General features: G+C 45.2%; 1 protein-coding gene across 1 annotated transcript; it reads right to left on the reverse strand.

Annotated features, from left to right (window-relative positions):
• Positions 1 to 11,292: 11,292 nt before the first annotated feature.
• LOC136454228 (uncharacterized) lies at positions 11,293 to 11,886 on the reverse strand. Its single transcript, XM_066454729.1, has one exon. The coding sequence runs from the start codon at positions 11,884 to 11,886 to the stop codon at positions 11,293 to 11,295; it is 594 nt and encodes a 197-aa protein (XP_066310826.1).
• Between the last annotated feature and the right edge of the window lie 224 nt (positions 11,887 to 12,110).

Genomic DNA, 12,110 nt, shown 5'->3' on the forward strand with positions numbered 1-12,110 from the left:
CTTAAGCTATCAAGTCACATCTTATGTTGAATCATCCATTCATCTGTATTGTTATCTTTTTATTTCAATTTAGTAAGCTTTAATTATGAGACCTTTTTATATGCAATCCCTCATGTCTCATCAACTAATTTTTATCGGGCTTACTTTCACATAGTACATGAAAATCCCACAATAAATAAGTCTTTACATGAATTTCATTTGCATTGTTGTCTTGTGCTTGAACTAGATTGTTTATATAATCAACACATCATTTTAGCTTTCATTTAGTACCTGTGAGATAACCTATTACCTGTCCACACTTAGCAAACAGGTTAGATCTTTAATTACGTTGTTATTCAATCATCCAAAACTCACTAAAGGGCTAGATGCACTTTCAATAACCAAAACATATTATATTTGGATTGAATGGAGTAAGTATTAGCTGTATTAGATTTGAACATGCCTCTTCTTAATTTTAAGATTGATTGACTCAAAAACGAGATATATACTCTTTTAGGGATGGAAGGAGTACGAGAACTGGAAACACACGTACACATGCGATGCGACTGGCCACTCTATGTTTCATAACATAACTGGGACCCTTTTAGGACGCAAGAATTATACAAGAATTACTCTATTTTTACACTCGAAAACTCGGCACTAGATGGCTTGGCCACCAACATGATGCAAGCCGTGGCACTCCCTCCTAGAGTGATTGCGGCCATTGACAGCAAGAGGCACGCCTTCCTCTGGTTCGGGTCCGACAAACGTCTGGCGCCAATTGTCTAGTAAGTTGGGACAACGCCTAGAAGCCCAAAGAGGAAGGTGGCCTTAGGAGTACTGAGACCTGGCCACTCAAAACGCATGCCTCCTCCTCAAGCTCCTTCACCGCCTCCACCATCCTGCGGAATCTGTTTGGGCACAATGGGCTAGCCGACACACTGATCTGGTAATGATGGAAGGCCAGGCAGACGACAATCACTGGACAGCACTGAAGGCCCTTCTCCCAGCCTACCGGTGCATCACACAAGGGGCGCCATTGGGGATGGTGCGACAGCAGCGTTCTGGTGGGACTCCTGGGCGGATGGCTCCCCACTGGCGCAAAAAGTACCCATGCCTGCTCAGCCACTGCACGCATCAAGGCGTGTCCGTTCGAGAAGTTTGCAACCAGGGTCTCACCTCCATGCCGGTGAACCGACTATCCCCCAAGGCGGCCCAGGAATTGCTGGAGGTCCAAGCCTTGATCGCCTCCATCACCCTGGGTCAACAACCGGATATGCGAACAAGCAAGCTCACCATCGATAGGAGATTGGACTCCGACCGCCTATACCGCTCCTCCACCCACTCTGGCAACCACAGCAAGATTTACGGCTTTGTTTGGAAGAGCCGCGCACCCCCGTGTGTCAAATTCTTTGGATGGCTGTTGCTTAAAGAACGCGTCCAGTGCAAGATCAACCTCCACAAGAAACATGTTATGGACAGCGACACATGCAAGCACTGTGGTCAAGCACCTGAATGCTACGACCACCTCATCTTCCAATGCACTGTTGCCCGAGCCTTCTGGAACCAACCGAGGTGGCAAAATCTGTTTCTACCATCGGTCAACCACCTCTAGGATATGCCGAGACCTGGACAATTACCCCCAAAGCTCTTCTCAACTACTATGATACTGCTCTGCTGTTGCCAAATCTGGAACCACCGACACGATGTCCTCTTCCGTAATCTCCGACCCTGCATGCGCCGACTACTTGCAACTTGCAAGGAAAACTGTCGCCTCTGGAGCTGCCGACTCAAATTTGAAGATAGATGGATCAATGATAAATGGTGCGAAATGTTTGTAACTAGTACATTGCGCGCGCCCTTGCGCGCGTCGACTGGCTGTGAAACACACATGATGAATAAATGCATTGCAAGAGCATTATAAGAATTAAGATTAGGCTAAATAATAAGGATTATATAAGTTTAGTAATAGATTCTCGTCATGGCGCATATGCAAAAGGCAGCAATACATCTAAGAACTATGAGCCCTTCATCATACAGCATATAAGTTTTTAAAGTCTTTATGCAGACACAGTACATCGTCCAGGCAAGCTATATTGCAGATTGCATAGTCCAGAGACAAAAGGAACTTCGCCTGAGATGTTTGGAACCTGGAATGAAAAAGTGGGGTGTGAGTTAGATTGTATAGTGTGAGGCAGTACGAATCTGCATAGAAAGAAAGAAAAAAAACATTTTATCGGCACGAAGTTTGCTCGCCTTTTCATCATCAGTTTCACTGTGAAATAGCTTTTTCTGCACAAAGGATTTTCTGGTATTTTTTGGCGACCTAATTTTTTGGCGGACATAATATTAAAAGGAAGTATGTTAGGAAACATTTTGTCTGTTACGGCATAGAACACTATATATGTATACTTTGATCATAGATTATTTACTCAGGTGGGTTGTGACGGGTGGGGGTTTCATCATCGTCTGGTACATTCCCAAGGGCAAAAATAATTAGACCTACTATAACTCTGAATGTAACTGAACAAATCACGTGCAACCCAGGTGGTAGGATTAGAAGCTAAGACCAGAATAAAAATTGGACTCTGGATGGCAGGATGATGGGACCATAGGTTTCAAGGCGATAAGGTCTGACATTGAAGGAAAAATTAATATGTGCATAAAACCTACAATCCTCTTTAAGAACCAAGCAATAAAATCATGAAGTAGAGGGTAACAGAAAAACATAGTCCTTCAGTCTGGATAGAGATAAAAATGGCACCACATTAAAAACCATGTAGGTCAAAACATGAGCTTTCGTTTTTTTTTCTTTCATGCCTAGGTACAAATCCAATCTATGAAGATCTAAAATGGAATAGGAAATGAAAACAGGTGGCAACAATGAGGCTTACCAGGTACCAATTACTGGTGGAACAACTCTGAATTTCACTAACATATACTCTGCACAAGAAGACATACAAATGTAGAGTATAATTGGAGAGTAGGGAAACCCAAAATAAAACCAATGGAAGAGAATCATTAGATAATCACAGAAAAAACACTGATTATAAAGAATTTAAGGAACGTATCTGGTCATCATTTGCTAGCTGAATTCCTTCAAGTGCTTATAGCTGTAAGGGACAAAAAAAGGGACAAGGGGTGGGATCAGATTTTAAATGTATTCTAATGCATTTTCAGTAGTATATATTGAATCCAATATTTGAAAAGTTGTATTACCTCTTAATCTTTTCTTTGTATGCTCTTGCAAAGGTTAGATTGTGGTACCATGAAAGGTCCTTCGGCATTGTTCTCCATATATGTGCTGAAAGTTGGCCACATGCTATCAGGCAATACATATACGACCTATGCAAGGCATGGTTATTACAGGAGATCAAAGTAAACATGTATGCAAAAAAAGGATAGCACAGTAACAGTAGGTAACAATAATAGACACGCCGTTATTTAACCAGAAATTGTACATCCAGAGGAGTTTTTGCAAACTTTAAAATTGCAGCCAGTTGGCAAACATAAAAATAGATAAATAAGTCAATAATCAACATATGAAAGTAGGAAAAGAAAGGCAAAGGAAACATGATGAGGTCCGCTTTACTGAAGGTAAGTATGAAATGTACTCTGACATTCACACTTCTCTTGGAATTTTTAGATGCTGCGAGACTTTGATCTGATCAACAGGCTCTAGAAATGAAGAGGCATCACACATCAGGAAGACAGGAAGGCAACAACAATCTTCCAATTGGCCAAGATCAAAGGAAGCAAGGGGCAAAAGAAAGGAGTGCAATCAAAATACCTTGGTATAGTGGCTCAGTAGGCAAGAAACTGGCTTGCTGGAGTACAGAGCTGCCTCTTGCTTGCACCTAATCAATGCTATCGCCGAGCTGCCTAGCTGATACATGCCTCGTTACAATATATTATTTTATCCTTTCTAAATTTAAGATACACATTTAATCATGAGTACATAAGAACAGAGAATGCTATTCAGGTGCATATAGGAGCGGTAACAATACTAAACAGAGTATTATTAACTTTTGGCAGCATGGCGAAAAATAGACCATCCTTGTTTGGTATAAAAAAACAACCTTGATCTGGATACACCTTTCGTACCGCAGCCATATGGCAAATAAAGGCAGTAATAATTCTTGCAAAGCAGTAAGGATTTATGAAGTTGCAACTACTGATGTGTGTACCTTGGTATAGTTGTTTGGTCCACTGAATCTTCAGCTATGTGACCCAGTCACAAAGGTTGCTGATGATTGTGCTAATCTATCACAAAGCACCTATTTCAGCAAAGTGGAAGCAAAAAGGGATGGAACAAAAGAAAAGACTCACAGAAATGAGAGAAGGCCTAAATTATGCACAAGGTATGAACATGGCCATGCATGTACAAAAATCTAACACGGAGTGAAGCCCCAAATGCTGGTAATAATGCAATTGCCTAAAAAAGGAGAAATACTGAGTCTTGAAGGATAGCTTGTGCATGAGGAAATGTAAAGAACATTCAGACAAATATCTCAGTTTAATGCAAGTTATGTGAATATATGCCCACTAAAAGATGAATGAAATGGAGAAGCAACCATATACCTCTTAAATTTAAGTTCAGTTGATGTGTTTATCTAAAACATAAAGACCAAAGAAGAGTAATATGTACGTCGTATTTCACACACGCAACATATTGTAGATAATTAGTGGCAATGACTAAGCTATCGGTATGCATGCTGCAGTCTCACTCGATATGAGCACATTAAGACACCATTAACTATGCAAAATTCCTACAAAGACATATCCTGACAGGTCTCATTAAATGTTGTCAATCATAATGCTTGAGTTGCTGCAGCATTCCAGTCTACTCTCTGTTAGACCAAACTGGAAATAAACCTAAGATTAGATAAACTCCCAAAGCAAGAAAAGAAAGACCTTTGTTGTAAGCAGTCTCGAGCTCCTGCTCGTAATGTAGGGCAACAAAGGCCAGCTTTTTTGTCTAAGGATGTTCATCAGGCGGTCAGTCAGATCACAACCAATAAGATCCAACCTAGGAATAGCATGAAGAAGCAAGAACCTTGCTTATAGAGACCAGAGAAGAATAATATAAGTAGGTCGTATTTCACACATGTAACATATTGCAGACGATGTGTGGCAATGACTAAGCTATCTGGTGTGCAGGCTGTAGTCTCACTCGATATGGGCACATTGAGACACCATTGCCTATGCAAAACTCCTACGAAGACATATCCTTACAGGTTGCATTAAAAACTGTCAATCATAATGCTTGAGTCGCTGCAGCCAGTCTACTCTCTGTTAGACCAAATTGAAAATAAACTTAAGATTAGATAAACTTCCAAAGCAAGAGAAGAAAGACCTATGTTGTAAGCAGTCGCGAGCTCCCGCTCGTAATGTAGAGCAACGAAGGCCAATTTTTTTTCTTTGAGGATCTTCATCGGACGGTCAGTCAGATCACAACCAACAAGATCCAACCTGGGAATAGCATAAAGAAGCAAGAACCTTGCTTAAAATATTAACATGTCATGAACCAACTGCCCATATATAAAAGTAAATTTCATATAATGAGACGTAAATACCTTACAATGGCCATGTACACATTTATGCGACAGCTGTATAAAAAATGAAACATGGTAGCTAGGATAATGACTGCCTCTTATATTATTTTTTTGTCTTGTAAGGGATGTTAAAAAAACACCACTGCTGGGTATAGAATTAGGGGTGTAGACAGATCATCCCTACAATTAAATTTAGTTGCTGTATCTAAAATGAATATCCGTGCTATTGTAGGTTTTACGATGGATGTTCATATAACATGGAGGTAGGTATTTTTTCAGTCTTCTCTCAATTTTCTGATAGGAATCCATTTGTGTACCAACAATGTATGTAGTCATAGAGACATTCTCACATGCACAAACTATTTTTGAATGGATCTAGAGATTACCTGACCGAGAAAATCTAGCAAACTAATTAGGGAACTCGTAGGTATGTACAGATATCGAACCACGAATAAAATCTAGCAGACAAATTAGGGAACTCCTAGGTATCTACAGCTATCGAACCGCGAAACCTGAAATGTTCATGTCGTTGCCTTATTGAAGCTAACCTTTGGTATCAAAATGGGAGTGTGTTTTTTTTTTGCAAGCACACTATGATCATGCACCTGATAAATATGTGTCAAAAGACCCAAATAAACTTGGAAAGTTGCTTCCCTTGGTCTCATACAGTAATACTTCTAAGTCTAACAAGCAGGCCAGGGACTCCAATGGATTTGAAAGAACAACCGTGCACATAATTGCAGGGAAAACTCAAAGAATAAGGAGAACCAAAAGCCTAACAACGTCATCTTTGGGAATAGGCCATGTGTTCATTTGCATTAGTGGAAAAACACATGACAACAACAAGAAATATATACAGGCTTAGTACCAGAATATGATTCTGAATAAATAAGCTGTGGCTATAAAATTTCAGTGCCAATTTCTAATCTATATCTATATGATTCTTAAAATTTTAATGAACCTATGGTACACGCTTAAATACTTTGGACTCCCAAATAATAAGTATAATGCAGTAGCATTTGGAAAATGTATGTATATTATGTAATTGTATCACCCAAAAAAGAATTCAAGACACCTTGGTAAATCCAAATGCACTGCATTAACATCTATAGCTAATATCCATTTTCATAATCTTGTTAGTATTAATGACTAGGAACAGAGAACAGAGGACATATGTAATCAAAAAAATTTCAAGAAACCTTGGCTATTCCTAGTCCACCGAAGCCCACGTTTGATAATGGCAAAGTAGCAATTTTCTCTCCACTGCACTGTCATTTATACTTAATATATTTGTTGACTAAAAGCATTCATGTTTGGAAATCGACCACATAGGACATATGAGAAGAAGCGTCAAGGAATGTAAATTAGATATGTTTGGAAAGCACAAATGACCTAATGAAGAGATGACCAAGGATGTAAATTCCACAATCATTTGAGGCTATTTCATGAAGTAGAAATCACATAGGCATGGACAAAATCATAACTACAAAATCGAAATAGTTGAGAACCTGGAATTGTGGTACGCAAGCCAAATCAAAACATGTTAATGAACCATCCCAAGAAGAAGATGTGGGGACAACAAATCACAGTGTCATACATACCTATGGAAGAGAGCATCCGTGCCGTAAACAACCGACGGGGCTCATCTGCTGCGTCGTGCCCGAGGACGACGGCCTTTGGGGCCCTTGCGGTGGGAGGCGACTGAAAGGTCCTTGTTTGGTTTTGGTAATTGAGTGACAACCTAGGTGGACTAATTGTGTCTATGTGAGATACACAGGTGATTAGTCCACAGGTACATGTGTGTGAGCAACATATGCCATGGAGGTGAAAATGGCTTGGAGATGTTGCAAAGCTCACACATATGATGGTGAAGGAGCTTAAATGCACATGAGACATGACATTGAGTCATGTGATCAAGGTGGAGAAGATCAAGACAAGACTTGGCTTGATGGACCGGTTGCAAGCGTGAAGGGCAAGTCGAAGGCTTTGGAGTGATGGACCGCGTGGTGGTGAAGCTTGAGCAAGACTTGGCGCCGATGGACGATGGCAACGGTGAAGAGCAAGTAGAGTCAAGATCGATGAACCAATATGATCATGTGATGATATGAAGTGGATCATATCATTGTTGATCGTGTTGGTGCATGTGTTGCATCGACATTGGAGGAGATGGAATAGAATGCGCAAGGCAAAGGTATAACCTAGGGCATTTCATTTCACTGGTCATAGGTGTGTAGAGAAGTTTATGACCGGGTTTAGGATAGATGGCCATACTATCAAGAGGGGCAAACTTGTTTACATATCGGTCATCTAGTGCCACTCGAGTGATCTAACTTTGCATTGTCGCTAGGATCGAGTGGCGTGGCAAGTTGAGTGGCTAACATCCTTTGGAAAATGATTGTGAAAATGCTAACACACATACACATGGTGGTGTACACTTGGTGGTGTTAGCACATTTACAAAGGCGCTTTCGAGAAAATGGAATGTCTATTTTCTATTGCGCTAGATGCAAATTCTGGTGGTTAACACATTGGTGCAAGGGTGAAGAAGTTAGAAGTGAAAACGAGTTGGTCGCGAAGATGCTGGCGTCGGTCAACTGACCGGACGCTGGATCTGCATGCACCAGACACTGGTAGGCTGTGTCCGATCAGGCTGACGTACGGTGACGCAGAAGCTGGAGTGTGACCGGACGCTGGCTGCGTCCGATCGTGTTCGGCCGGACGCGTCCAGTCATGCTCGGGAGCTTACTGGAAACGACCGGACGCTGGGGGTTCAGCGTCCGGTCAGTTGAAGCTGCTGCGTCCGGTCAAGACAAGTGACTGTTGGAACCGGGACACGTGGTCATCTGCGAGCGACCGGACGCTGAGGTCCAGCGTCCGGTCAACACGACCGGAGCGTCCGGTCGGCCCGACCATTGCCCAGTGAAGGGGTAACGGCTAGTTTAGCCCTTGGGGCTATAAATAGAAGTGGCCTTCGGCCATGGCTGGTGCGGAGCACCTTGGAGGACTTTGTGTCCATGCTTGAGAGTGCTTGGGAGCCCTCCATCACACACATACTTGATAGTGATCATTCGATTGTGTGAGTGAGCGATTCTAGTGCGATTGCATCGTGAGGTTGCATCGAGTGGCACTAGGTGATCGAGTTGCAAGCCGATGGTGCTTGTTACTCTTGGAGGTTGCCACCTCCTAGACGGCTTGGTGGTGGTCTCCGTCGAAGCGCGCAAGAAGCTTGTGCGGCGCTCCAGAGAAGTGCTTGTGAGGGGCATTGTGCTCGCCCTGCGGGAGCCACGAAGAGCAACTCTAGGAGAGCGTGTCATTGAGCTACCCTCACTCAAGGGGTAGGTTCTTGCGGCGCCCGACGTGCGGGCTTAGCGGGTGATGCTAATTAGCCGCCGAACCACCAAGTGAGCGGTCGACACAATGGAGACTAGCGTGTTGGCAAACACGTGAACCTCGAGAGAAAAATCATCGTGTCAACCTTATTCTTCCCGTTGGTTTGCATCCCCGTTACACAAGCTTGGAATTACTTTTATACATATTAAGCTTGTGTAGTTGCTCTTGTAATTAGATAGCTTGTGTAGCTTGCTAATTACCTTTTGCTTGTGTAGCATAGAAGTGGCTCCCTTGCGTGGCTAATTTGGTTTTAGTAACCTTGTTAGTCACATTGCTTAGTTTGTGTAGCTAAGTATTTGCACTCTCTAATTAGGTATTGGTTGTCTTGTTATTGAGCATTGCTAGTGAGCTTAGTTAGCTTTGTGCTTTTGCTTACTAGCATGTGTAGGAGCTCCCTTGTTGTTTAAAGTACTAGTGGCATAGGTTTGTGTGACCTTGCTCCTAGAATTGTTTAGGAGAGCTCTAGCTAGCCCGGCACCTTAGTTGCATAATTATTATCTTTGCAAGGTGCTAGTGAACATATATAGTGGGGTATAGTCTTGGCTAGACCGATAGTTTTAATTTCGCATTTGTATCGGTTAGTCGACGCGATTAATTTAAAAAAAAGACTATTCACCCCCCCCTCTAGTCCGCCATCTCGACCCTTTAGCGACCAGTGCCACCGGCGCAGCACACGGCGGGGGGCGGCGTCGCTCCGCCCATGTGGCGTAGGGGAAAGGGCATCGAGGAGGAGGGCGCTGAGGGCTGGTGCCACGGCCGGCAAGGAAGAAGAGGCAGGTAGGGTTTCGTCGCCGCCGCCGGCGAGGAAGAAGAGGCAGCTAGGGTTCCGTCGAGTGCCCGTGGATTGGCGGAAGGATGCAGCGCAGGGGAAGGTGCGACGGCGGCCACCGCCAAGGCCCAGCCGCGCCACTCCGTGGGTGGAGACGGCCACCCACGAGGCGCTGCGCCGCGTGCTTAGGGCGCCGCCGCTCTAGGCATCCGGCATCGGTGGGGCTGCCCGGCACGCTAGCATGTCTGGAGAGAGGGAGAGGGGCAGGGAGAGGGAGGAGAGGAGGATGGCCGGCACCGCTCGCTGCTATCGTCGTCGTCCGTGAGAAGAGAGAGGGAGGGAGACGGAGCCAAGAGCAGGGAGAGAAGACGGGCTATTTTCACGAATGGGGAGGGAGCGGAAAGAAGTGAAACTCGATCGGGTAGAAGCCGAGGCAAATGATTCCTGATCGGGCAGAAGCCGAGGAAGAAGGCAGGACAAGGAGCTGAGGTAGAAGCTGTACAGTAGAAGCAGAAGCTGATTCGGTAGAATCTCACGGGAGCAACCTAAGCCATCGGATTGCAAGATCCAACGATAAAAAAAAAACGGCGACATGGACGGTGTCTCCTTCTTGGAGTCCTTGCGGGCTTGTATGGGTTAATGCCTTAGGGGCTGTTTGGTTTCTACAAGCACTCCTAAAATTCCTGTCACATCGAATGTTTAGACATATGCATAGAGTATTAAATATAGACTAATAACAAAACTAATTACACAACTTGCGACTAATTTGCAAGACGAATCTTTTAAGCCTAATTAGTCTATGATTTGATAACGTGGTGCTACAGTAAACATATGCTAATGACAGATTAATTAGGCTTGAAAAATCGTCTCGTAAATTAGCCTCCATCTATGTAATTGATTTTATAATTAATCTATATTTAATACTCTTTATTAGTATTTAAATGTTCGATGTGACATGAATTTTAGGAGCCACTGAAGAACCAAACACCCTAGCTCTCCTCTCTATGTAATTCAGAAAACTTTGTAGGTGCATCGGCACCCTCCATCACCGGCTATCCGGCATCAATAAAAAATCATTCAGATGAGGTTCTCACCCCCTCCTGTGTTGTCTTAAAAAAAATCTACACTCAAAAAACAAAGGAAGCACGAAATTTTCAACCATTTCGAAGAGGGCCTCCTTTAGTGTACGTACGCCGCCCAGCGCCGAAACAAGTTGAAGAGGAAACGTTAAAGCAAATTGCAAGATGTACTTATGTTATCTGTGGGTCTGCCAGCTGCCACACCAAAACATACTACGTGCACAGTAGTACGCCTGTCATCTTGTGCGCTCGCTCGCTCACCGTAGCACTGTTGAATTTTTTACATTTTAGTTTTTTCTTTCAAGTTACTCATAAACAGACCTCTGAAGAAAAGATTTTAGAAAATACATCCTTACCTCAGTGCCATTGATGCTGGCGTCGAGCTAACACGTCTCGGCGCCAGAGTCCCTGGCGTCGAGCTCCTGGGCTCGGTAGGTCATAAGTGACATGGCAGGAAGCTCGGCGCCGTAGATCTTGCGCCGAGTACGGCGCTAGAGTAGCTGGCGTTGAGCCTTCATTACCTATGGGCCCCGCGTCTCTCTTCCTCTCTTCATCTCCCTTTCTCGCCCTAGTAGAGCAGAGCCGGGCTTCGCCGCCGCCGCCACCGCCCGCGCCCACGCCTCCACCGGCAGCCCTCGCCGGTGCCACGCCGCGCCCACTCCCGCGCCTACGCCCGTGGCCGCTCCACCGCGCCAACTCCCATGCCCGCGCCGTGCCACCGCGCCCGTGCCCCGAGCCCATCGAGCGCCACCACAGCCACCCTGAGGCTGCCCCGCGCCGCGCCACCGCGGACGGCCCGCACCCCGTTGCCGCCGCGCCTCGGCGTGCAGGAGCGCCGCGCCCCACGGCCGTGCCGCCCCCCCCCCCCCCCGCGCCGCACCGTTGCCCACGGCTGGCCGCCCGCGCCGCGCCACGGCCAGCGCCCCTCCGCCCGCACCCCGGTCCCCTTGTTGGTTCCTGTGCCCGCGTCGCGCCCCTCCTCGCCCCGCCTTGCCGCCCTCCACCGCCGGCCTCACCCGCGGTCGCCGTGACTCCCACGCCCGCCGCGTGTCACCGCTGTCGTCGCCCGTGCCACCGCCGACCCCGCCACCTACAGCGGCCGACCGTGCCACCATTGGCCCGGATCGTTGGCCTGACCCACGTCCATTGTCCGCTGCGACTCCGTCGACGTCCGTGGATCAGTCGATGAAAAGGTAAAAATTATGAATATGCAATGTACCTACTTAGTTGGCATTTGTTATTTACTAGTTAATGTGATGACTCAGGTAGTTGATTTAGTTAGTGATCTAGTGAGATATATATGTAGATAGATAGAAACATAGATACATAGGTACATAGA

Source organism: Miscanthus floridulus, chromosome 5 (genome assembly GCF_019320115.1).
Source record: "Miscanthus floridulus cultivar M001 chromosome 5, ASM1932011v1, whole genome shotgun sequence".
Taxonomy (NCBI): Eukaryota; Viridiplantae; Streptophyta; class Magnoliopsida; order Poales; family Poaceae; genus Miscanthus; species Miscanthus floridulus.